At 46.7% G+C, this 27,047-nt stretch overlaps 1 protein-coding gene and 2 long non-coding RNA genes across 4 annotated transcripts; 1 reads left to right on the top strand and 2 right to left on the bottom strand.

Moving 5' to 3' along the window:
- Window positions 1-1,423: 1,423 nt before the first annotated feature.
- On the bottom strand, window positions 1,424-20,630 carry spock3 (SPARC (osteonectin), cwcv and kazal like domains proteoglycan 3). Of its 2 annotated transcripts, none has more exons than XM_076045153.1 (11): window positions 20,481-20,630; window positions 20,112-20,234; window positions 11,564-11,603; window positions 9,931-10,039; window positions 9,051-9,159; window positions 8,847-8,955; window positions 7,139-7,252; window positions 6,813-7,034; window positions 4,855-4,917; window positions 4,617-4,754; window positions 1,424-3,775 (listed from the first exon to the last, which is right to left on the bottom strand). In XM_076045153.1, the coding sequence occupies exons 1-11, from the start codon at window positions 20,496-20,498 to the stop codon at window positions 3,618-3,620; spliced, it is 1,203 nt and encodes a 400-aa protein (XP_075901268.1). In that variant the 5' UTR covers window positions 20,499-20,630; the 3' UTR covers window positions 1,424-3,617. The 2 variants fall into 2 exon arrangements, with proteins under 2 accessions (XP_075901268.1, XP_075901274.1); XM_076045159.1 differs by having other exon boundaries at window positions 20,489-20,629.
- Window positions 20,230-21,040, top strand: LOC142900754 (uncharacterized). The gene is made up of 2 exons (XR_012928929.1): window positions 20,230-20,408; window positions 20,463-21,040. It is a non-coding gene; the product is annotated as an uncharacterized LOC142900754 (long non-coding RNA).
- Window positions 21,041-22,785: 1,745 nt separating this feature from the next.
- Window positions 22,786-26,838, bottom strand: LOC142900658 (uncharacterized). The gene is made up of 3 exons (XR_012928911.1): window positions 26,632-26,838; window positions 23,903-23,987; window positions 22,786-22,844 (listed from the first exon to the last, which is right to left on the bottom strand). It is a non-coding gene; the product is annotated as an uncharacterized LOC142900658 (long non-coding RNA).
- Between the last annotated feature and the right edge of the window lie 209 nt (window positions 26,839-27,047).

Below are 27,047 nucleotides of genomic sequence, written 5' to 3'. Positions count from 1 at the left end.
ATCTTCAGATCTTCAAAAAGACGTAAAGATCAAAAACGTTGATTTTGATTTGCTGCTACAATTGGTGCTTTGTTGTGCCATCCAACGTTTGCAAGGGAACAAAAACCATGAACTAGCATTTGTGCCCTTTGTGACATCACAAAGGAAAAAACTAAACAGGCTACTGTTTATTATAATCTAAAAATAAATAAATAATAATAACACTGATACAGTCAAACGCCAGATGGGACTGTATGAAATGCATATAGAATATTTTCAATGGCTTGAATATAGCAGGCTACATCCAAGCTCCAGGCTTGAGAGTCTGGAGACTTTTTGTTTCTTTTTCTTGAAAGGACCTGCATCATCGCAGTGCTGCTAATCCAAGAGAGCCTGATTTCCCCACACTGCGAGTGTTTCCTGTCGTTTGAGGAACTTCCCGTCTCCCACCAGCGTTCGGTCACACCGGCTCCCCGCACGGCAGCATCAGATCATGAGATCGCTCCTCAATGCTGGACGGCCTCCAACAAAACACAGGTACTCCGCTGTGAGGAAATGAGATGGTATCTGAACGTATCACGGCGGTCAGCACATGCAGGGTGGTGGGTGGGTGGAGGTGAACGGTGCAACACCCAACTGTGGCTATTTACACAGCAGCTTCCTCATCCGGGGCCGCTGCTGCTGCTGCATCCTGCGGGTACTGGGAAGCTTTTTTTTTTTTGTATATATATATTTGATTTGATTCTTATTTTTTTTTTCCCAGGTCAATGAATTTCTTTGGTCCCCGCGCCCGTTCTTTCAGCGCTCTCCTGCGTTTGGCCACGCTTGTCCTGCGGTGCACACATGCATGTGCATTTGGCGCGGCTTTGAAGGGCGGCTCATGAAATATTCACCTGGTCTTTTGCATAATGCAGAGACGTTCCTGTACACACGGGGTGCTGCCCGCAAACAAGCTGCTTCTCTCGAAACTGCAACGAGAAAAAAATGGACTTCCCTCTGACGGCAGGTGTTCCGTCTTTGTCACAAAAAATAGAGCCCAAGTTTCGTAGTCCGTCCTTTTTGGTCTCAGTCTGAAAGCATTTTATAGGAACTAAAACAATGAAAAAACAAAACAAGAGCGAAACATCACGACATCTGCCAAAGCAAGGGTTCTCAACTGGTGGTGTCGCAGGACCCACATTTTTTCCCCCTTGTAATGTCGTCGCACCCCAAATTTATTCCACAAAAATAAAATCGCAAAAACGCGAGCCCACTTTCTATTAGGTGCCGTAAATAAATGAGTTGAATTCAATTGTGAGTCCTGCAAAAATAAATGTACATATACTATATATATATACAGATTGATTGGACCCAATCAAAACAGCTCCGCAACCCACTATTGGGTCATGAGCCACCAGTTGAGAAACGCTGTGCTACAGGATGCTCACGACCTCGCAGCCCAATGTATTGGTCAATATAGCTTTTATTTCAGCAAATCATACATACACTGTAAAAAAATGCATTTGTTTCATAACCTTGAAAGGCTATCGGGAGCCGTGACAATGATGCGTGTGCGCGTGTGTGTGTGTGTGTGTGTTTATGTGTGTGTGTGCGTGTGTGTGTCTGGTTGAGAGTGGCTACAGTGTCTGAGGTCATCCAAACACTTTTGCATGTTCACCATCACGCTCGCGGATCGCTCTGAGACTGAAGTGCGCTCTGTTTTTAACAAATTTCACCAAGTCGAGGAAAAAAAAAAAGGAATATGAGGGTCGAGCGAAACAACCACAGCAAACAACCAGAGGAAGGAAACAGACCAGGGGACAAATTCGATGGCACTTTAAACGGTATTTCAACAGATGTTTGATTCAAAGTGACGACGGACAGCAGTTTTAATCACTGAATGAATAAAACAAAATAAAGTCATCATAGCAAATAACACAGGAACTCAGCACAACCCCAGATCGGCATAAACGGGTACAGGACTAATCAAGAATACGCAGATCTGGGATCAGTTTTCAGCTTGACACATATATACTTGAAGTATTTAGAGCAGATTGAGTACAAATCAAGCCTTTGAAATAAAGAGCAAAACACTTTGTAATGATGTTTTGTTGTTGTTTTCCATATAAAGCTGTCTAAACCAAAGCTTTCCGCGATAGCCAGCAGTCTAAAGTAGAGACCATAAGTTTCCTACACCTGGGGAACAGCTTTCGAGGGCCTCTGACGCCTTAACTGATAGAATATATCTGTGCTTCTCTACGTTCTAGCAATCCTACGGACCCAATCAAAGATATGGCCTATATATCATGAATATTTCAACACCAGCGTGAGAGAGACACAAGCCCCACCAAACCCCTTCTCCACTCCTCCCAGCTCCAGTCCGGGGTAGCCAGCTCCCATCTGTTCCCCCCCCCCAAAAAGGCACAACCTTCCCCTTCACACCCCCCCCACCACCTCTCCTCCACCACAGCCACGTGACAGCAGGCCTGCAGGGAGGCTCCGCGACTGTGCAAGATATTCATTTTTATCCGCTCTCTCTGTGTGTGTACGTGTGTGTGTGTGTGTGTGTGTGTGTGTGTGTGTGTGTGTGCGTGCGCGTGTGTTTAAATCTCTGTGGGATGAGACGAGCGCAGGTTCGCCAGCGGGGCCCCCGCCTGGCCTCGCCGCAGAGCTACGCCCGCCGAGCCTCTCGGCCTACGAGTTGAGACACGACGGCCACGCTACCACGCCCAGGATGAGAAGTAGAGATAAAACATAATAATCCCCCCCACCCGCGACCCCCACACCCACCACCACCCCCTCCCCCTCCTCAACGTACAACCAGCCGGGCGGAAATTTCGTCCTTGAGATAATTTCGGACTCGATGTGCGTCCCCCCCTCTGGCGGGAAAAAAAACAACACGCTCTCGCTCCTGATCCTTATCCGACTTTTTTTGTTGTTGCCTTAATTCTCCTAATGAAGCATGTCTAACTCTTATCTTGTTTTGTTTTTTTTTTCAACACAGCTACAGTCACGGTTACAAATTAAGATCAAAAGAAACCTAAACAGTGCAAGATTTTTTTTTTTTTTTTGAAATCTTCTCCTTTTATCTACATCGTCGACATCCCATCTATACACGGGAACGCTGGATAAGGGGCAGGAAAGGGAGGGAAGAGGGACGGAGGGACGGAGGAAGCCTGAATCTCGTGTTTAACGCCGCGCCCTTCGGGCGTCGAACGCACACTCGGCCGAACGAGGATGGGACACAACTAGAAGACACACGCACTGTCCAATGAAGGGAGAGGCCTTTTGCACATGTGAGCGAATCCAAAGCGCCCGGATGGGCCGCCGGCTAGTTCCCCCCCTTCAGTCAACGTCGCTGTTTGGCTATTGGACACGCAAGTAAACAAGTGCCGTTCACCAACGTTACGTTACACTCAGAGAGGGAGAGAAATCATAAAACGTCTGCCGGGAGTTTTTGTTTTTGTCTTCTTTTTTTTCTTTTTTCTCCTTACTATAGAACAAACGATACACAGAGAGTAGTCCATAGGCTGTTAGTACGATTAAGAATCGGCCTGGGAAGTCACCTAGAAACGTGCAGTTTGACCAAATGAAACAGTTTGCTCTTTTAATTTTTTTTTTTGCTTTCTTTTTTTTCCTTTTAAAAAAAAAAAAAAAAATTATGACAGGTATTCGTCGTTGACGTCGTCCTCGTCCTCGTCTTCGTCGTCCTCGTCGTCCATCCCCGCCTGGTCGTTGATGACGAAGGAGTCCTCGTCGTCGTCGGTGAACACTGAGTCTCCGCTGCCGAGGTCTCCTGACGACTCCAAAATCACTCCTGGACACAGACAACAAGGGTCTCGTCAGACTTCAAGAAGGGTTTCTCACTTCCTGCTGAATTTTATTTGCATGAACCAATGCGTTGCGGAGTTTCGCTTCTTCAGGTTCACGCTGACAACAACAGGTGAAAGAGGTAATGGCATCGTCACATGACCGCACCAGACCTAGTCACGGTACTCCACATTCTCAACACAACTGTGGTCCACACAACCAAAATTCATTCAACAGCAAAATGACAATAGGAGTTTAAATGTTTTTAAGGCCCCGTGTGCAGGATTTAGTAGCACCTAGTGGTACGGAATCATATTGCAAGCCATGTTAAAATGCCAGTTTTCTTAAACTCATAGTTTTCTTAGTCCAGTTAAATCAAGATAATCTGACAGAAACCAGAGCAGATTCACATTTAAGATGATTGGACGGCGGAAACACTTTCTGATTTATTGCTTATTGTTTATTTATTGTTCATAACTTAAACTAAGGGAAAAGTTTCAACTTTAATTTGATGCCATTGGACAACTTTAGGTGTTTTACAATGGGCCATTGATATCAATAAGAAGCTGCTAGCTTCTTACCACCCAGCAGGGGATGTAAAACTGTGTAGTTTGCTCTGAAATTTAAACATACCAATATTTATCAATGTTCAGCCTGATGAACACAAATTAAAAGAAGTAATCAAATTTCCTTCACTTTACAACAAAGTCAACTCCACAACGTTACTCTTTTTCTATTCTGATTTCAACACACCGTCGCCTGTGAAAGAATGCAAAGAAAAAGCAACTGGGGTCTGAAGTCTATTCAAATTCTCCAAAACAACGTAGGGACAGCTCCGCTCTGCTCACCGCAGTTCGCCGGTCCATGGGTGCGAGATCCGGCCACCTCGTTGCCATAGCGATCCACGCACCAACACTGGCCGCTGCTGCTGTGACACTGGTGGGACCTGTAGTAACCCTCCTCGTCACAGGAGGGCAGGTACTGGCCTGGGAGGCGACAGAAAGAGGCGCAAACGACACATCAGGACTCGTCGCGGGAGAGTAAGAGAAGGAGTGAGCCGTCCGTCTGTCCGTCCGTCTGTCTCACCGAGAAGTTTCTTCCCCGCTTGCTTCTTGTTGATGCTGGACAGTTCTGCTTTACAAGGGGAATCTGAAAGGGAGAGACAAGGGACTGCGGTGACTGAAGGCAGAGAACTGCAGGAGTCGGCTGTTTTCCAGAAGGCCACTCTGTTTGTTTGAACTCTGCTGCTTTTGTGTGCTTTCTTTTAATTTTCCCCCCCCCCCTTTTTTTTTTGTTGCTTTGGTCATGATGTTTGTCATCCCGCTGTTGTGGTCTTTGAATGCAACTCCAGTTCTGGAGTTTCTTTACATCTTAGATTTGTGCTCACATAAAGGCGGCCGTTTAATTCAATCCGTATTCAACTCAAACGGGGACTCTTGGAATTTTGGTGAAACAGCCTGGTTTTGATACGTCGTGTTCAACTACGCTTTTTTGGACCTCCTTTTTGCATTATAGTAGACTAAAAAATAAAGCTGAACCAAACCAACTTGTAGCTGTTGGCATGAACTGAAAAATCGGTCAAGCTTTGCCTCATGTCTCTGTTTAGGATTAGTTTCATGTTGTCTCGTCTACACTTCCTGTTTAATTTTGTACTCACAGTATTCCGGTGGTGCTTGACACTGACTTCCCTTTTCTGCGTGCACACCTGTTTAGTCTTACTCGCATTGATTGTCTGCACCTGTTGCCCATCACCTTGTGTGAGTATATATAGTCTGCGTTTCCCTTTGTCTTGTTCTGTCACATTTGCTGTGTCGGTTGTTGCCGAGAGTTTCCCAGGTTTAGAAAATTGTGCGACGGTTGTTTTTCCTTCTGTACGTTTGTTTGATCCTCCATGAGAGCGTTTTTGGTTTTTGGAGCATTTTTCCTCCCTTCAGAGAGATTTTTGTTTGCACTTTTGTTGTTGAGTCATGTCCTGTGACGAGGCGGCATTTACAATCTTTAATCCATGTGACATAAATGTTGGAAATTTGATTGGTCAGCTGAATCGAATCCAATTTTATTTGAGCTCATGCTACAAATAGATACAAATCGATGTCGAATGTTCATTGTTGAAAAGAAAAAAAAATGCCTTAAAAAAATATTGTGAACGCCACCAAAATATCGACCCCAGAGTTGTCTGACATGATCTGTCAGTTGCTGAAAAACACAATTGTTTTTTATTATAATTCATTATTATAAGGGATGAATTATTCCTTTTTTTTTATAACCACGGTTTGCCTAGTGTGCACTTCTTTTGGATGTGCACTCTGCTGACTGAAGACTGTGGCTGCACACTGTGCAGTTTTCACAGCGAGCTAGGCAGTCCAACACAAACCTAATAAACTGAGGTACAAGTTTGTCGAGTGCAGATTGTGCAAAGAAACACTTCAATCAAATGGCTGCTTAGTTGGTTGTAGGTTGTGTGCAGCAGTCACACTGCACAAAGGTTGCCTTGAATTCAGAATTCATCACGGGGTCTTCTTGCTCTTTAGACGTTGACATTGAGGAGTCTTCCTTGTATCTCAGTGCAATCTGGACCCACCGCTGAGACCAAAAGTAAAAAATTGCTTTTCCCTCATGATGCTCATTTTTTGTTTTTTGGCTGAGTTTGATATGTTTCTTCTGTTTTGACCACGATAATAAACCCGACGCCTGGGATTGGATATTTCCTGAATCTGTTGGATTTCATGGGTCTATCATGTTCTAGCTCAAAGCTGCATCCTCGGTTCGTTCTACGTCTTCTTCTGGTGCTTTTCAGGGCAACTGGCAGCACATGTTTCCCGATTTGTCACAATTACAAGAGCGCTGATGGAATTATTACTAAGAAGACCGAAAACCTTTTGAAAAATCTTATCTTAAAAGCCTCACTACTTGCTGAGGTGGATTTCCGTGCAACATCGGTTTTAATGGCACAGTGTGTAAAGTTCTGCCATCCAGAGGTGAGGCCAAATTTTCCACACTGGACCTTTCCAGCGTGCTGTCATTTACGCTCTGAGACATCGTACCTGTGTATCTCTGGAAGCACGTGCACCACTCGGTGCTGGTGAGCACTTTGTCGATGTGAACGTCGCAGGATTTGAAGAAGGCATCGGAGCACGGCTCGTTCCTGTCCAGGTAGAGGCTCTTGATCTCTGATTGGTCGAGCTGCAGGTCGAAGTTGGTGTCCAGGCGAGAGAACATCCAACCGAGCGGGTCCTTACAAATCGGTGACGTCCAGACCTCGAACTCTGCCGTGGATAAGAGCGCGATGATCTATCGGCATTTTTTTTTTTTTACTCGCATTGGTTTCTGTGGTTTCTCTTCTGTTAGAAAAACATCCTGAATGACTCACTGTTCTTCTCTGGCTTCTGGAGCTTCAGCCTCTTGTGGTTGCCGTTCTCGTGCAGCACCCTGAACCAGTCTCGGAGACGACCCACCACTTCCTTCAGGTCCCCTTCACTGCACACTGAGGAATCATAACAACAACAGCAACCGTCATTCCGAATGTAAAAGAGGTTGGCAGGTTGGGCTATTTGGCTGGAAAATTGCTGCAACATCACGTTGATTTGCATCATGTTGCTTTTATATGCGCACACAAACAGTTCCAGATACAAGAGGTTGACTCACCTCAACCGTTTTTAATCAGCCCAGTGGCTCCGCAACCATCTGGAAGAAGTTTGTGTGTTGTGTTGGCGTGTTTTTTTGATTCTCAGTTTTATTCTGTTACTGCTGGAAAAAGACGGCACGGTTCCTGCAACTCGATTGATATGATGGCAGCACAGTGTCACTGTTTCATCTCAACCATGTTTATACCACCTGTGTCCAGTTCTCAGCTGGTATTCTGCCACCTGCTCCTTGGGCCTCTGCTCTTCCTAGATTATTTGTTATTGCCTGCCGACTGCACGACCGTCCTGCCACCGCTGCTGCTGCTGCTGCTGCCGTTGTCAGTTGATCTCACTGCGCTTCTACCCTCTGTTTTGAATTCTTAAATGGAAATTCCATTTTCTCCCTCGAGTGCCTCTCGAGACAATTTATTACCTCTCATTTCCCAGCGCACCTGAGTGTGCAGGCGTGTCCTGGACCTTCTCCTTTGACAGTCTGATAATAATGTCTTCCAGAGGGGGAAGAAAATGCCCCACATACTGATGGTCTCAATAAAGGAACTCACTTTGGTTTTGGATGGAAGCCGTCAGAATTCTACCCGCTGCTGCCCCGTTGGTTCACCCACAGTCCTTCCACGTGCCAGTCCACGTTTTGCCCTCTACTCAGTTTTTCCCGCTCTGCATGGACTCACCTGGAGTAACAGCTGTGTCCCATCCTCAATCAGCTCTGTAGATGTGTTCCCTCAGTGCTTTTCCCTCATTGCTACGTTGTCCTTTCCTGCATGTGAGACTTCTGCCGCTTTGCTTCAACTGCCTATCTGCCAACATTGATGCTAAATATTGAGGTTTTTCTGGGCTCCAGTGAAGATGGCTAACACAGTTTTCCACTTTTCAAAGACCTTTCATAACCTTTCGTAATGACTGTGGTCAGACTCCAATCTCATGTGCTGCCATGGAGTCCTAATTGACCTGCCTGACAGAAGCACATTTAAAATTAAATTTTTTTTCTTTCGGAAGATTCACAGAGGGGAAAAAAAAAATCCCATCTAGTGCCAATACAGTGGGAACATATTGTATAAAGTACTCAAATGTGTCGTGTTAGTGGCCATTGGTATTGCAGGCTCTGGTCCAGCAGATCCACCCTGGTTTGGATGTTAGTGCGGATAAGAACGCAGAGGCCAAATGTGAACACTGAGGCTGAAAACATTGCACTAATGTTGATATTTTGAAACAAATCGCAGCACCGCCTGGGCGGTTAAGTACGGGCCTCGGGCAGAATTCTTTCCCTCCGTAAACTCCGGATTAAGTGTGTGGATTAGAAAATGTTACCAGCGCCTCCGCAGCAGTGAGCAGCAGACGGGTGAAAATGAAATTCCAGCCTGATAACTGCACCAATTTGGAGCCGTTTCAACCCTGTTGCATGAGAAAGCGCAGCGTGCAGCGTGCAGAGCCTGGTACCTTTCTTCTCTGCGGAGCTGGGCTCAGGCTGAGCAGGGCAGGGACACATCCCCGGACACTTGGCCACGATCTTCTTGCCTGTGATGCACGACTGGTAATCCAGCTTGCACTGCACGGACAGCGAAGAAAAACAAACAAACTGATTAGGACACAGCGCGCGTTTCGATCTACCTGAAGAGCATAGGATGGCGAGGGCGGAGGCACCTGAGAGGAGTAGGTGTGGCCGTCGCTGCCGCAGACAGGGATGGGGTGGACCACCGGGCAGGGTTTGCACTTTGACCCCGGGCTCTGGTACAAGCTGGCATCTTTAAAACTGGGGGAGGACAAACACGGAGCCGCTTTAGCCACCGGAACGTGCGTGCAAATTTCTTTTCTCGCCTGGATCCCATCGCGCAGCAGCTCACAACTAATGTTTACTGAGCGCTCCGCGTCGGCGCTGCCTTTTTCTTTCTCCGACAATCAATTTCAGAAATGACACAGGGATTACTGGTGGGGGGGCGGGGCAGGGGGTTTGTGTGTGATTCATTTTTATTTGCTGGCATTGTGCGCTGGTCATTGTGCCGTTGCTAAGAACGCGAAAGCAGGTCAGTGTGGCGCTACCAGTCGGGCCGCGTCCCAAAAGGACACACACATAAAAAAAAAAAGTCTATTCATATCACTTGGCAGGACTCTGCGTCCGTTGCGGGACGGTGCCAGCGCCGGGGTAATTGGACCAAAAAAGCTACACAAGTCACACAAGAGAGCCAGCGAACCTGTAGGCCAGATGGACAAAGAGGGAGAGAGAGAGAGAGAGGGAGAGAGAGAGAGAGAGAAAAGAAAAACGGCCGAACCTCCTGTGTTGTTGTTTGTCAGGCTGCATGAATAAGTGAGCAGGAAGAAAAAATTAAACTAGGCTAAAAAAACCAAAACATGAAGCGACAAAGAAATCTGACTTGCTTCTAATCTGCCGTTTGATTTCAGGCTTCCTCACGGAAACATCACAATGACAGTTTGAGGAATCGATTCGGAACTTATGTCATTGGAAAAGGATGAGTATGCATGTGTGTGTGTGTGTGTGTGTGTGTGTGTGTGTGTGTGTTCTCACCTGACCCTCCTCTGGCTGACACACGAGGCTGTCTTGTAATCCTCAGCCACACACACTTTGTGGCGACCGCATTTGATCTTCAGACAGGGGTCTTTGGCTGGATCGAGACCTAGACACACAAAACACAGACCAATGACTCCTTGTGTCCGCGTCTGTGCACGTGTGCGTGTGCGCGTGCGTGCGTGCGCGCGCAGCTAAAACAGCTCTCGGTATAAAGGAGCAGCCAGCCAGAGAGACAACAACAACAACAATAATCTATTATGATTATCATTATATTTATTATTATTATCATTATGCTTTGAAAGCCCAAGACGCATGCTATGCTACTATGCTAGGTAACATTTTCATTCTATTCTCTATAAGCTCCAGTCGCACTGATCCACAGTAGTGACATTTTTTAAGGAAGTTGCATCACTGGTGTGTGTGTGTGTGTGTGTGCGTTGCGTGTCTGCGTGCACTGCTACGCTCGCTGATAGGCTTACCAGGGAAATGTGTCTCTCTCACTGTATTCAAAGCCATAATGCTGTTACTCTAAGCATCCTTGCAGCTAAAAACAGATGGAACAGTTTATCGAGGCTATTCCTGACCTCTCGCAGTGGCTGGAGGGACCGGCGCTCTCGCCCGAGAACCAGCAAACAGATCCGGTGTCAGATCTCTCGGCGGACACCTGCACCTTTTTGACTTTAGCGATGATTCAAGATCCGTATCTCGGCGCCGCCGGCGGGCAGCGATCTTTGTCGGAGGAGGGGGGAGAGGGGGAGGTGAGATCAGGGCCGCGCAGCATCTGAGCCCCCTCTGGCTGATCTGGGAACAGTTTGCGAATGACCTCTGCACTGAAAGAACCTTACAGTAATCCCTGAGCAGCTTTGCCAGATTATCCTGCCTCCATCCTCCAACGCACTGTCTAATGCTATTGTTTCCCTGACATGTCTGCGTGAGCGTCGCTGTGCGTGGACCGGTGACGGTTGACGGTGGAGCGACAACCGAGTGTGTGTGTGCGAGCGCGCTCACACTGACCCCCCCCACCCTCACCTCCCCCCCCCTCCCTGGCTGCATCCGTGCGTGCGTGAGATCGTCGGTCCCAGCGAGCGCCGGGCAGGTGGAGCATCACGATCGGCCTGGAGCTCCTCTCAGCGACGCGTTCGATCACTTTTTTCCTTCCCACCCCAAACCCCCTCCCCGCACCCCCACCTCACTGTACAGTTCTTCGAGCGAAATACCTACAGAGCCGTGATGAGTCACGGGGAGCTGATTAGTCACAGCATGTTCCCGGCCAGTTAAATGACTTAGAGCCTCTGGAGTTTTAGGACACACGCTGGATTGAGGCCTGTAATCAAATAAGGAAGGCAAATCTAATCTTGACGACAGGCCGCGTTCTGAAGTTATTTATTGGAGGGAGGAGAAACTGATTTTGTGTCCCCTCACCAGGGAGCGCGTGACCGTGCCAGACCTCTGGGAAACGTCTGCTTGTTTCAAGGATAAAAGCATCAGAGTGATGCCAAACAGCATCATTGTCCCTCAGTGTCGTGATGCTGACGCAATTACAATGCAAAGTCATAATAATAATAATAATGATAATCATCATCACCATCATCAATAACGAAGCCATTTCATCCATTTCTCTCACACTCACCTTGATCAAAAGGCTTGGAAGGCGTCCACGTCCCAGGCTCCTGAGAGAAATAACAAATGATTAACAAGTGATTGTAAGAAGTGTTTGGTTAAATATTGCGAGATTATTGCAAGATGAAAATAAACACGACGGACACAAGGCTATCAAGCAGGTGTACAAACCTCGACTTCCTGCAGTTAGACAGCATGACAGAGAAAGAAAATGAGGAGTTTGCTTAGTTTGCTTTCAGGAGAATGACAGAAAATTTCCAGCCACACAGCCCCACATGAATGGAACATGCTGGGTATGTGTGTGTGTGTGTGTGTGTGTACACGGTGACACAGTAGAGTGATGATGTTAACATCAGCTGCCATCATTTGCACCAAAAAAGCTTCAGGTGAAACCAAGACTGATGTTTAAACTTTTCACATGAAGCTCACATGTTGGAAAAAATGTGCTTAAAGTTCCCCTGATGGAGAAAAGAACACCACCAGCAGCAGCAGCAGCAACAACGACAGCAACAGTGATGACAATAATAATTCCATGATTCTGTAATTGTTTCCCCACAAATGCACCGCGGCTTTCAGTGCAGCTGGTGCATTCTAAATTGTTTTTGCCTCCGAGTCTGCCGCTGCCTCTCTGTCTGAGCACAAATCCTGCTTATCACACTGTTGGACAAAATGGAGTTCGCTTATTTGATCGTATGTGCAGCCTTCGTACAAGTTTTCCTGGGAAAAAACAAACACCTAACAGTTTGCTGATAAAAAAGGAAAGAAAAGAAAAAACAAACATCTTTCAATCCCCCCTCCCCCCACACACACACACGCACACACACACGCACACACAAACACACACACACACACACACACACACACACACACACACACACACACACACCAGTTAAACTGGATTGTAATTACTGACTGACAGATGTTGCTAAACGAAAGTAGATTAGCAATTCAAAGTGAAGTTAAGAACCTTCCTGGACGGCGTGGCTGCCTCCAATCTGTTGCCTGCAGCCTTGTTTCGGTGGACGTGAGGATTAGACAGAGGTGAGTGATTTGCCGGCTTTTAATAGAAGTACAGGGAGACACACCCAGCAGGGGCTAGCTTACGCTGCAAATGTTAAAGGAGCTTATGGGAAGAGAGCTGTGTGTGTGACTGCGTGCTTGTGTTTTCATGGACCTCACTTTCTTCAGTTGGCACCATTCAACCTTGTACATCCACATAAAGGCCATGACTTCTTTTTTTAAGAAAAACAAACAAAAAAACAAAAAAAAACAACCTCATCTTAACTGGAAAAGTGCTTTTTGTCTTGGTTTATCTGCTGATCATTTAAATCTCTGTTCTGTGAAACATGAGCACGTCATTCACTTATCTGGTAACAGGTTCCACCACTGGAAACATGTATGACCTCATTTTTCATCTCAGTTATTACCCTCATATTGGCTTGATTACCTTGTTAATATGACAGGAGAAAATGATTTTGTGTTGTGTGATCTGATTAACTTTAAAAGGGCCCCTACTTCGGCCATTTCCAGATTGAACACATTCATTTTGGTGGGCTACTTCCAACAAGGAACAAGGTTTCCCCTGTCTGCTCCATCTGTAGCGCAAGCTAGCGGGGAAGATGGCTATATACTATACTATACTATACTATACTACTAGCTCTCCCGCAGTAATGCCTCACCCACACAAAACTCTGCAGAGGTGTCACTGTGATGATCAGCTCGACTTTGTCACACGAAAAGTCGAGCAAAATCCATTTCAGCGCAGTCACAGACGAAGCCAGTGCATCTAGAAATATGCTATGATGGGTTAGCATTGTTTTGGGCTTAGTTGGGATGGCAGTAACGCAAAAAGACGTGAAAGAGCTGAGAATGTCAGTTTTTCTTTATAGGTCCCCTTTAACATTTAGAAGCCTCACAACAAAACTCTTTGCAACTCTATCAATTTAGTGTGTCTCTAAAACTGCACACGTCTTTCATTTGCTGCAATCATCAATCAGTCATCACCAATTTCCCAGCACAGCTGATTTACAATCGCAAAGAAGCCGTCTGATTGTTTCTCCACAGTATTATTGTGCTATCTGTGTGAGCGTGTATGTGTGTGTGTGCGCGCGCACGCGTGCATGTGCGAGTGACTCATTCAGTGCTGTATGCCAGAACAAATAAGAAGGGAGGCAAACCATGGTTGGAAAAAAAAACAAAAAGGAAAAAAAAATCTCATCAGCATAAATCCCACAGCGTGGCTGCAGGACGAGTGTTTTCTCAGAGTTACATCTTGTCGTTTCAGATGATTTGTTGTGCGCACGACGCAGGCGTGCGCGTCGCAACGCCACGCGGTTCTCCTCTGACCGCAGCAGAACAAAGAAAATCCTCGGCCCGCTGTTAAATATCTGCAAAGGCGATTCTGCAATTGTATGCCATCGACGCCTGACGCACCCACGATCTGCTGATCGCCAATATGGACAACGAGGAAGATTAATTGTGAGTCCTTTGCAACGAGGAAACCATTGTAATATCAATTACCGGTGTATGAATTATGAAGCAGGCAACTTATCAATTATGCAGTACCAAAAAAAAAAAAAAAAGTACAGCAAAGCTAAATGTGCTTTCCATCGGAAACCTGATCCACGTAATGGCAGGAATCCCAGAAGAGGTGTGAGTTGTTGGCTTAACAACGGTTCAATTAAATCCAGAACATGACTCAATCATCGCCATAATGATTTCACTTAGCGCGCGATCATATGGCTATTAATAGTGCCTTGCAGCGACAGATTTATTACATAAATATGGAAATAGTTTAATGAAAGGGCACTGCACTCTTGTGTGTTCAAGATCGTGTACTTCAGGCTGAGTTTCTTTGGGGTGGAGACACGGGAGAAAATGTTTATTGTTCATTTTCTGCTTCTCATCCGCCGACCAGATCCGGCGTGGGACGCGATGACCGATGGTTGATTGTTTGTGGCCTTCTGCTACGTTTTTGCAGGCCTTTGCGTGCTTTTCTTTCAGCTACCTTTGTAATATCAAAGTTCAAAAGGCTGATATTTGTTGTTGTCTTTAAAAAATAAAGTTCAAATAAGGAATTGTAATTAAAATAATAAATCATAATGAATAATAAACACAAAAGTAGAGCAATTGCCTTCCAATCGAATTGACACCAATTAGCACTCGTCGCAAAGGAAATAAAAACACTGAGAGAAATCAACCATGCATCTCGGAATTAATTAGCACGAGAGAAAAAGAAAAACATCCTCTTTGCCGCCTCAACATCCTTTCCTGGAAACGCAGACATTTGAATTTTACGATTGTGTTTCATGTCGCTCGCCCCGTGAAGGAAACTCAGCTGCTGTCATCGAGTTGGCGTCCACCGCTTAAGTGCTCACTCTGCAAAGAATTTCCTCACGTTGTCCTTCATTCTTGGCCCCAATATGAGCCTCGGCTGCGTCACTCCCGCCCCTTTATCACTGCCACACTGCTTCCTCTACGCACTCTTCCATGATGAATGGAAAACTCAACTGCGATTCCATGTCTTTTTGTTTTTCTTCCAACATCAGTGCTTCTGAACACACACACACACACACACACACACACACAAACACACACACACACGCACATATATATATATATATCAAGAGGCTGAAAGCCTTTGAGAGGAGCAGCTAAATGGGGAGCAGCGGTTGTTTCTGTTCTTTTCGCTTCCTCCCTCCAGCGCCGCAGCACCGTGATGTCTGAGTGACGAGAGCGTTGCATTATGGGGCTTGGGCCCTCTGGACCGATAACAGACAACACTAGAGTCTTTCGGTCTGTTTCCCTAATGCAATCAACAGGCGCGCGCTGCAAACACGCACGCGTACGAAAAACAGACCCCCCCAAAAAAAACCAAACATTTTTAGCGCCACGGCAGCGACGCCGCAAGCGTCGACGGTCGCGAGAGTCCGTCAGCATCAAACGGTGCACGTTCCCTCGCATGCGCAGCCGAGCGCTCGCACAGGAAGGCAACGTTTAACGTTGTGTGTAATGGCCTTCTGAGTGCTGGCTGAAAATAGCTGCCGTATTTTTTTTCTCCTTTCCTTTCCTCGCAGTTTACCGTTTTTTATTTGCTTGAACGCTTAACGCGCTCGCTCGCTGGGATCCTTATTTTCTCTCTTGAGTGAGAAAAAAAAAAAAACACATCTCGCCAGCGCGCTTGCTCTTTATTAGCGCCCGTCGTCCCCTGGACGTCTCACCCGCAGCCACGGGGATCTCCTCCATATCCGGCGCTGCAAATATGCGCTGGTCTTGCTCGAGCTTGTTGCGCACATAAAGCGCACGGAAGCGCACGTCGCGGTGCTTTGAAGTGGAAAGGGCCTCCAGCTCTGTGCCTCCCCTTCCGTCACTCACTCGCTCACCCGCCGCAACACAAACACATGCACGGCGAGACTGCACAGAGAGTGGGGGAGGAGGGAGACGAGATGAGGGCTGACTGGGACGATGTGGAATAATGCTGCCGCTTCAGACGAGGAATAAATCTGTCCTCGGAACGTTCAATTAAGGGGGTCAGGCTCTCCTTCAGCGGGCACTCAGCCTGAGAGGGAGCCGGGGGCCCCTCGCAGGGAGCCGGGGACCGGGGGCCCCTCGCAGGGAGCCCGGCAGTCTGGAAAGAAAGTCAGATAACGCCGGAGGAGCAAAGAGAGCCGAGGTGGGGCCACGGGAGTCCCCCCCAACAGGATTTACAGTAAATCAGTGGACAAGATCGTATCTGCTGCACTAAGCAGCAGACACACTTTATGGCTCTTGCTGATAGATGAAAGTGACAGAACATGACCAAAAATGTAGAAAATTGAAATCACAGGCAAAGGGGTCAGGTTGGCAGCAGATAACACCCGAGATAAAAGTTTCCCGTTTTCTGAGAGGCAGTGTTGGATTATGAACATGTGTGTGTGTGTGTGTGTGTGTGTGTGTGTGTGTGTGCAAGTGAGTGCCAGCCGTATATGAGCAGAGGAAAAGATTTTGAAGGCAGCAGCTACGTCCGAATGGCTGTTAGAACTTGAAAAATTGGCAAAAAGAGGCTGCAGCAGCAGCTGCTGGAGTGAGTTATTGCATTAAGTGACGGCTGTTGTCGCTGCTGCAGCAGGAAGCCTCAAACTCTCAATTAAGCAGAATTCAGATTTGGAATGTGACTGTTCAAATTTACAGGAGTGTCTTTCTGTTAACGGTATGAATGTTTCACCCGTTGTGGTCTAATTTCTAACAGTTTCAAAATGTTGCAAAATATTCGCACTGCTAAAAGACAGAACTTCAGCACCCAGCTCACAACTTTTACAACGCTTATTTCAGGGCTCGTGAGAGGAAAATAAAAACTGTTTTCCTGTTTACGCGCATATACGTGTTCGTCTCCAACCTTCCTCTGAGTCGACGCGACACTCAGCGGCAGCTTTTCAGAGCCGACCCCTCCGGCGGTAACCTCCTGTGCGCGGCGCAGGGAGTCATGCGCTCCATTATGTGGCGGAAGGACAGAACAGAGACACGCACACAATCGGGGACAAATCACTGAAAACAGGAAATGAAAGACCCACACGGGCGCACGTGTGTTTATATATGTGTACCACGTGCTGGGTATAGAGCACAGGTCACCAACCTCTTTGAACCCGAGCGCTACTCCATGGCTACTGACTCATACGAAGGGCAACCAGTTTGCAACTCTCTTCTGAAATAACACATTTTTTCAGTTTGCATTTCATTTTATTTCCTGATTATATTCACGATACTCATCTATGTAAAGACACTGATCACATGAATGGGTTCTCACAGTCATTTTTCAACAATGACTTCACAAGGTTGCATACAGATTGTATCAATATTCAACACCATATTTCTATTATTCTCAGCAAAAAAAAAGTCACATTTTCACGAGCTGGTCACAAACCCTTTGAGCCAATCATAAACCATGTTCCAAACGTTCCCACACGTTGGTGTGCGCAAAATTTCATGAACACACTTTTGAATTGAGCACACTTTTATTGTAATATATTGTCATTTTCTAACCCAGATAAATGCAAGTGGGATTACATAAGACATAATTATTTTTTTTTTAAAGAGACCTGTGACTGACCACTGACCCCTGGTATAGAGAGTGTTTTTAAATGTATTTGTAAAGTAGAAAAATCTATCTATCTATCTATCTATCTATCTATCTATCTATCTATCTATCTATCTATCTATCTATCTTATCTTATCTTCTCAATGTCTGCGTCTTTAGCTGAAGAGCCTCATGGCCATGGCCGATCTCTCCGTGCCTTCTTAGCATAATCCAAATCCTGCCTGATCGTCGGGCCTGAGGTGTTTTCACACGAGCCCACCTGAGCTCTCGGGTTCACATGAAAGTGAGACGTGTTGCCCTCCGGGCAAGAACATCTGTTGAATAAAACAAGGCGGAGCGGGCAGCACTCAAGTCTGACTCCGAACCCAAAGAAGAGGCTGATGATTTCCTTCTTCCCACCTGCGACTTCAAACAGATTAAGGCTGCTAATTCAAGAGAAGATCTGTTTGTTCGGCGAGGAGGAGAACTCATTTCACAGCACGGCCCCAAACTAAGGCCCGCCTTAGCGTGATTTACGTGTCCACTGCGTGCACACACAAGTCCAATTTTGTGTTTTTCCAGTTTGCGTGACACTGCTCCTGCCTCTGACCGGTGCCCAGAGGGGCCAAACCTAAGACGCGTTCACCTAAAAACCCCAGTCTCGCCATAATGAGATTCCTGCTGACCTTTCACATCCCTTTTTTCCCCCCTGCGCATCGGCGGACAATGACGCTCGCTCTGCTCACCGGTGCGCGTCGTCGCCGGCTAAGAGCATCTCAGCGATGCACAAGCACAAAGACTCGTGTGAGATGGGCGACTGGCGCTGGCCGAAAAAGGATGTCGGAAGTGGGCGAAGTGCTTTCCAGGGTTGGGAGGAGAGCAGATGGCTCGGCGGCGAGACCTTTGCACGCGTCGCGGTCGCACATCCAACCGTGTATAAGAGACAAAGTGCTGCGGACGATGGAGAAACTCCGCCAGAAAAGTCAGTCGATGAACGCGCGAAGCCAATTCACCTCCTGCCAAATGTGAGCCTTCCGTTTGTATAGGAAGAGCTAATAAATGCTTGTTGGTGTGTGCAGCGTTAATAAAACTGTAATTACTACCATTCTCAACAACACTGTGACTGTCTGTTGCTAATTCTGCGGCACAGACTCGTCCCTGAAGTGCGCCGGCCAACGAGAACGAGTGAAAACATGACGGACAAGCACGAGTTACTCTTTGCTGTGATCCACAATCTGCTGCATCTTCTGCCTGAAGAGACAGATGAATAGATAGATAGATGAATACTTTATTCTTCTCCAAGAGAAATCCGCAGACATTACATCCTACATCAACAGCTTCACCATGACAATCGTCCGGTGAGTTATCTCAGAACTGCAGATTGCAGCGATTGCGAAGCGTTGTTCCATCACATTTAGCTACACCAACACGCAGCAACAGGATTTATCAACTATTGCAACTTGAGCAAAGTGGCAGTTCTGCACCGAGGTGATGCAAGCAGCTGCAAATTTCAGCTGCAGATTCTCGAGTGCCAGGTACAGAGCAAGACGAGCCCGCAGGGAGGGAGGACTCGGGTGAGAGAGGTGATGAGGCCCTCACCAAAAAGCCCTCGGCTTCCACACACGTGTTCCCAACACCACTGACGGTGACACCCCGCCCATCAAAAACACGGGAGAAGCGATCGGCAGCTATTTATAGATCTGAAGCAAACCAAGGCCATTTCAATTTACAGTATATAGGGCAGCTCACGTGGCGCCATCCATCACGTCCATTCCAGCAGGAAGGAATCCGGCCCAAACACTGGAAACGGGGCCACCTGACTGGGACGGTGTCGCTCCGCACTTGGCTCTGCAACAGCTCAGTCCGGTTCCAGGAGCGAGGAGATCGAGGGAGACGCCGAGGCTCATGTCTTCCCTGCCTCCACGACTGTCCCTGCTTGGCCCTGTCATCATTACCCCAACAATTATATTCAGAGCAGGGCCTTTGTTACCCTTTTTTTTCGTTGTTGCAGTATCACACCCACCACCACCACCACCACCACCACCAGCAGCAGCAGCAGCAGCAGCAGCATACCTGGCCATCATTAGGCCTCTCTCTCTCTCTCTCTCTCTCTCTCTCTCCCTCTCTCTCACTCAAGGCCTCAGCTGAGCAGGAGGCTCCTGTAAAGCAGCTAACCACGCGCGCGCACACACACACACACACGCACGCACATCACACGGCCTGCATCGGCGGTGTATTGACAGTCTCGGCGGAGCAGGTGACGAACGCGCGACAAACACCAACACCACCGCCGCGGCTCCTTGGACACGAGGAGGAGGAGGAGGAGGATGGGGGGGGGGGGCAGAAAAACAAAAACGAAGAGCGCATGATCGCAAACAGACGGAGGGGGACTGGAGGGGGGGCGGTTGGGGGTGTAAATGGGATAACGAGGGGAGGAAGGAAGCGCAAAGGAGCCGAGCGGGCGGGCGAGCGAGCGATGCACAATACACAACGTCCTTGTACTCACATCTCGGAATTTATCCCATCTGCCCGCCAGCCACTTGTCGTCCAGAAAATTGCCGCTGTCGGAGCGAGCGGCGACGCGTCCGAGGGCGACGGCGCACACGCACAGCAAGGCGACGCTCAGCATCTGCGGGTGCGCAGCAGCAGCAGCAACAACAACAAGGAGGAGGAGGAGGAGGAGGTTGGAGGAGGAGGAGGACACGCAGAGAGGAGAGAGATCAGGAGGAGATCGAGTCGGGGCTGGAAGAATCCAGCAGCAGTCAACATGGAGCTGTGTGTTTGTTTGTGTGTGTGTGTGTGTGTGTGTGTGTGTGTGTGTGTGTGTGTGTGTGTGTGTGTGTGTGTGTGTGTGAAGGACGCGCAGGCGCCTCGCCTCCCTACCTTGTCGCATCCACCGCAGCCCGGACTGTATGTGCTCGCTGCTGCCGCTCTCTGTCACTAGTAGCAGCAGCTCTCTCCCTCCCTCTCGCTCGCTCGCTCTCTCTCTCTCTCTCTCTCTCTCTCTCTCTCTCTCTCTCGCTCTGTCCGTCTCTCTGCGTCTCTCACTCCCCGCACCGGCTGTCTGTGCGCAGCGGAAAGCGGGAGCGCGCATGGGGCTCAGGTCCCGCGCTCGGGTCCTGTTTTTTTCTTTCTCCTCCCCGTTCTTCTTCTTCTTCTTCTTCTTCTTCTTCTTCTTCTTCTTCTTCTTCTTCTTCTCGCCATGGCTCACCTTGGCAGTGGCGGAACCAGAATTTTTCCTTGGCGTGATGGGGGGTGGGAGGGTCGTTGGTTGAAGGGTGAGATCATGACTCACTTAAGGGTGACAATGACTAGATACCTGATGACTACATGATTGTTTTATTTTTAAATTGTAATTTTAGTAGTAGATGTTTGTATATGTGTTTCCAGGGTGACCTTTTAACAGGCATATCCATTAAAGGACATTAAATCTTCTTCAATGTTAAAATGAATAATAATGATTAAAAAAAAAAAAAAAAAAAACTGTATCAGCTGTCCTCAGATTAGTGTGTGGGTTACATTAGTTTTCTTCTTCTTTCTTCCAAGAACAAAATCCAAGCCAATCAATCCAAGGATAAGAAAAAGAGTGCTGCTGAAAACAAACCACCATACTATTGACATCTATTAACCTCTCTTGCATGCTGGATTGCTGGAAGGGAATTGACCTCTGAAATCCCACTTATCCATTACGCCAAGTTCCAATAGCAGGTTTTGTTTCTTATTTTTTTTGAAGGCTTCACTTTTCAATTAGCTTCCTTTAAGTTTCTACAAACCCCAAAGCAAGTGCAGCAAGCTGGCCAAAACTGACTCAAGAGGAAGACAAAGGGTGAATGCAGGAAGTGACATTGAGCCTAGCTGCTGCTAAAGACATTAGCTTGGATGCTGCGGCCATGGCTGTTTTATCAGCACTGGGTGGCATTTTCAAGATAGGAACGGCACCGAAGGCTTTTTCTCGATGGAAAAGAGGTTTTCACTTTAGCTCTGACAGCTGTCGACAAGAGTTTCATTACACACTGCAGGCTGACACTGGCTGATGTTCCCCTTTGCAGCAATAGCAAGCCTCCAGCTCAGCTTCCTGGCTTCACTGGCATTGACAAATGTGTTTGGTCCCCTTGAAAATTATTACTTCAACTAATGACATTCCAAGTTTCACCTTTCTTCTCCAAACAAGACACTGCTCTTACCCAGATGTGCACAATAATACAACACATATGCCATGTTTGCACTGCATAGTGTGAAAAGCCAGGTTCAAAAGCAAAGTTGGCTAATGTAACCAAAATTGCGCTTCACCATTATGACTTGCGAGCTTTGCCACTTTTTCCTTACAGTCACATAGCTTCCAACTGCACTGTCGCTCACTGCAGTTGTACACTTCCCTGCCGTAGAGCAAATCCAAAATTAGCAAATAGCTTTGTTGTACAGTTGTGCTTACACAGTGTGCGTACAGGCACTGCACAATCACTGCGCTGCTACACCTCCCTATCAAAATATACAGCTAGCACGGACACTGCACTAATTTGATCAAGAAAAAGGATGTAGGAAACGTTCCATTTAGCCTGACAGGTTAAGGTAAGCAATCAGTAGATTGTACACGACAGTCAAGATGAGAGAGATTTAAAATGTTTATTTTGGCTCTACAAATTCTATGAGACCGCTGTGCCTTTATTTGCATGTGTGTCTCTGTGTGCACTCTCCTGCGCTACCAGCCATCAAACCAGAGCCGCTCCGGCTTGTTTGCACTGCAGTGACTCATGAGAGGGTTTTCACTCACATTCCCAGCAGAGTGTCGGCCAGGACTGTAAATTGATGCTGAAAGATGACATACTTAGCTGGAGAACTGCATCTAAGTGGCCCACTCTGGATGATTTGTAGTGGTGGGTGGAGCATCTCTCTCTCTCTCTCTCTCTCTCTCTCTCTCTCTCTCTCTCTCTCTCTCTCTCTCTCCCCCTCTTGCAAACATTCATACCCCTAACATACTGTGTCTTAGAAGCAGAGATGTTGTAAGAGGAATAATTTATAGTAGGTATGATTTCTGTTAACGCTAAATCATGGTGCCCAAACTTCCCCAGCCTCAGTTTTGTTAAGTAAGCAAAGATAAAATGCCGGTCAGTTCACCTTTACACTCAGTGCGTTTACATGCAGAGCTTAATCGGACTAAGCAATAATTCGGTTTTCTCGTCCAATGCTTTAGACTGCAAGTTTCTTCCTGTCCTTCTTTTAGTGCACAACGCCAGGCCTGCTGGGATGAATGTAAAGAATGTCGGAAAAACATCAAATAGCATAGTAGCGTCATTCTACCATACCATCAAAATATTACATTATTTAACAGCTACTGCGTCATTTGGGTGATTCGCTTCTTCTGCGTTCGCTACACCTAACAATCAGGGTGTCACATAAATAAGAATTGTTTGAAAAATAAAAGAGCAAAAGCCTTCAAAGGCTTGTGAATGTAAGAAAAAGATTAATATTATTACTCTGCTCTTCAAAGAGAAGCCTTGTGGTCACATAGGTCCTGCCATTATAATACACTGTTGCTGTAGAAACCAACCTTGACCTCCACTTCTCATCTTCATAAAAGGCACCGTGTGTGTGTGTGTGTGTGTGGGTGTGGGCACGTGGAAAAAGAAGACAGGGTGAAGATATCTGAAAGTCAAATCACAACTTTGAAGCATGCACAACTCCTGCAGAAATGCGTCAGAGGTCTTCGCGCATCACACCGATCGTCTGCAGGAGCGCTCGCTCAGGTACGGCCAGATGAAAAAGGGTGTTTATTGCGTCGTCTACTCTGCACCCGCACCGGCAAGGAAGTGTGCAGCACATCAAAAACAGGAAGCCGGTGGCATTGAAGCGGATTGAGGTTCAGAGAGGAGCCGCCGCTTGTCCTCTTTGAGCAGTGCTTTGTTCTCTCACATGAAAATAAGATGATCAAACCTGACCACAAAATCATTGTGAATTTTTTCCTTCTGCAGGCCCGTCGACGGCACAGTCACCCTGTGGATTTAATTGTGTGTGTGTGTGTGTGTGTGTGTGTGTGTGTGTGTGTGTGCGTGCGTGCGTGCGTGCGTGTGCGTGCGCGTGCATGCGCGTGTGCCTTCCAGGCCGGGGGATTCATACATAATTCAGTCCCAGACATTAAAGATGTAGATGTGGTCAGAGACATAGGCAGGAGACTGTCTCTCTCTCTCTCTCTCTCTCTCTCTCTCTCACACACACGCACACACAGGCACACGCCAGCACATGCATGAAAGCACATGTGCACACATGCACTTGCTTAATCAAACTGCACAGATTCCTTACCCCACTGTGGCTTTTTGAACCCCCCGTACCCACGAGGTTGACGTTATCTATGCAGGCAGGGCAGGGCGAGAGGATGAGAGAGGTGCTGGAAGAGGAGAGATAAAGGAAAACAGAATGAAAAACAATGTTATGTGTCAGTATTTGTAAATGTTCGCGTGTGTTTGCGTGTGCGTGTGTGTGCGTGTTTGGGCGGCGGAGGCATGAAACGTGTCTCAAGGAGCTGAGATTTCACAGCTCAGTGACTCCGTGCACCTCCGTGCACCTGCCCACTATGACGACTGGAGGGAGGACATGGGAAGAGATGAGGGTGGGGATGGGGGTCTGGGGTGAAATGGAGTTTAAGAGCCACGAGGGAAGCATGAAAGAAAAGGGTATCCGGTGCAGTTATTGAGAAATTCTTTTTCCTCATGTATTTTAATGACCTTCTTTAGTTTGCTATCAAAACATTGGGCCGTTACCACAAAGGGAGGAACAGCCCTCCTCCTGCTCCAAGCAAATGGGTCATTTACCTCATTTTGAATGCATGTTTGTTTCTAACACAGCATGTTGTACCACGTGTTTGCGTGTTAGATGAGCATTTGCTCCAGTTCACACTGCACATCTCTGTTAAGGTGGGACTTTAGAGAGTTTTCCTTTTCTATTTCACTTCAGCCACTCTGGCATTGTCATCTTCACATTGTTAAATGTTTTTAATGAAGCTGTTGACAAAAAGTTACCCAAACCGTGCTCTACTTTCATCAACATTATCCATTAATCAAAAGCCAGAATTTTGAGCGAAAAAAAAACGCACACTGCATGCCTCATTGGTGATAAATCACTCGAATGGAATACAATCACCATTCAATCAGTGTCAACGGAATTTAGGCTGTTTACCTTAATTAAAAACAAAACAAAACACAACAAAAAGCCTGGGCCTGGGGCCTTTGTCTGTAGAGTTTGCATGTTCTCCTATGATCCTGGATCTGCGTGGGTTCCCACCAGATACTCCAGCTTCCTCCCACAGTGCAAAAACAGGCAAGCAAGGTGAATTGGGAACTCTAAATTGTGTGTGGGAGTGAATGCGAGTAAGAATTGTTTCTTTCTCTCTATGTGGCCTCGCGAAGTACTGGCCATTTGTCCAGGGTGGAACCTCGACTTTGCCCGATAGCCTCCAGCAACCCCCAAGACGCTGATTGGTGGTAAAAGAAAACGCGTGGATGTACATACTTAAAGCACTGTTGTGTATTTTACTCTATATGGAGGTTATAGTTTTATTTATGCTTTCAACCATAGTTCAACAATCGTTACTATTATTCAAAGAAGGACACTTTTCTGAGTGACGTAGCACCCCCAGTTGGCCTTGTGTGGGATTACAGCATACAGCTCCAGTTGCTTGCCCAGCACCCCATGATAAAACATTGGTTTTCGGTTCAATCAGAAGTTGTTTTGTTTATTTATCTATTTGCTATTGATGATAAATCAACTTAAATTAGGTGACATTTTGCTACTGGTAAAACAACTGTGACCATGGGAGTTAAAAACATACAAATCTCAATTTGAGTTAAAAGCCAATAAATAAAGGTGCATTTAAAGGAACTATAAAAGGAATCAATGTGTGTGTTGTTCTGAAGTTCTTTGACTATTGGATGAGTTGGCCATGTGTTCATAGCAGTGCGGATGGATCTCCTCTTCCAGTTTGCCATCTAAACACTGGCCCCCTCGACTCCCAACACCACGTCAAGTAAGAGCAACTAGAAACAATGCTTGATTTGAATGGAACGCCTAGATTGAAGTGCACAGGAAAATGACGCAATACACAGGAAATACCAAGAGGCACATTCTTTCGATTACAATATTGTACTTATTTTTTTCCACAAAACAGAGACACTCCATTTATTAATGTCCGGTGTTTGCTTGTTAGTTGCGGTTTCCATAAAACTTTGACAAACTGGTGACATTCTGTATGAAATATAAAGAGCCAATAAATACATGCTGCTACTGTAAAAGTAGCAGAATGGTGAACAGCCTTAGATGGTGAAGGTAGATCACTCCAAAGTTGATAAGACCCACAGCTAAGTACAGCCAGTCCTCTACTGAAATCATGATGGTCAAACATGTGATTCCAGCAAACAGAACTATTGGATTTCAGGGTTTTGTGACTGGAACTTGAGTTAGTCTGTGTACAGGCAGGTGTGAAGGTCAGTTAATAAACAACTCTTTCTCTCCTCTGCACACAAACACAGAGAGAGAGTGAGTGAGAGAGAGAGAGAGAGAGAGAGAGAGAGAGAGAAAAGGGGGAGAGTGTGGGGGGTGTTATCTTGCAAAGCAGACGTTTTGGGCATAGTTCTGGCTTTAAGGTCAGTGTGAGTCCTGCTTTTTCGCCGCAGGACAGAGGGCTAATGGCAGAGTAATGACAGAGAGGGAAACTGCAAGCGGGAGATAAGGTAGACAGAAACAAAATGGCCTTGGCTGAGAGGGCTGATTACGGAACCAGCGGGTGAGTGAGAGAAAAGAAGCTAAATCAAGAGATAAAGCGGTAGAGGACGACGGAGGCTGAAGGAGACGGGGTGAACTATGTAGCGAAATAGACAGCTATTCTGGCCAGTGGAGCTGTGAATTATGGGAAGGTGACCTTGTCTCCTGTGCGGTCCACAAAGATACAACAACGAATCCCACACGGTGCACCTGCTAGAAGATGAAAGATGGAGAACGACACGCACATGTCCAGTCCAGTTAACTTCATAACTTACTCCTTCTGTTTTATCTTCATTAGAAATGTTTCACTTTCAAGTTTCCCATGACCGGGCAACTCCACAGAACAGGACGTCGTTGATCTGGATCAAAATGGCGCGTATCTGCACAGAGAGGGCTGCTGTTCTGCAGTTCAGGAAGTCTATATGAATATGAAATATTAATAACTTGGGAAAGAGGTGCTCAGGAGTTCACAGTTTACCATGTGCTCCTCAGAACTCTGAGAACAGAACGGAAACGTCCAACCTACTTTAATGGACGAGGCTCGTTCTCCCCCTTGTGGTAATTCGTATGTATTACACCTAAAAGAGAGCGGGGTCGAGACAAATAACACACACACACGTGTACGTATATATATATATATGTATATATGTATATACATGTATATACATATATACACATATATTTCCTCTCT

Source organism: Nelusetta ayraudi, unplaced genomic scaffold (genome assembly GCF_046127955.1).
Source record: "Nelusetta ayraudi isolate G7.1 ecotype Tasmania unplaced genomic scaffold, CSIRO-AGI_Nayr_v1 ptg000004l, whole genome shotgun sequence".
NCBI lineage: Eukaryota > Metazoa > Chordata > Actinopteri > Tetraodontiformes > Monacanthidae > Nelusetta > Nelusetta ayraudi.
Note: the sequence above shows the minus strand (reverse complement) of the source record. Positions and strands in the feature narration are given on the sequence as shown.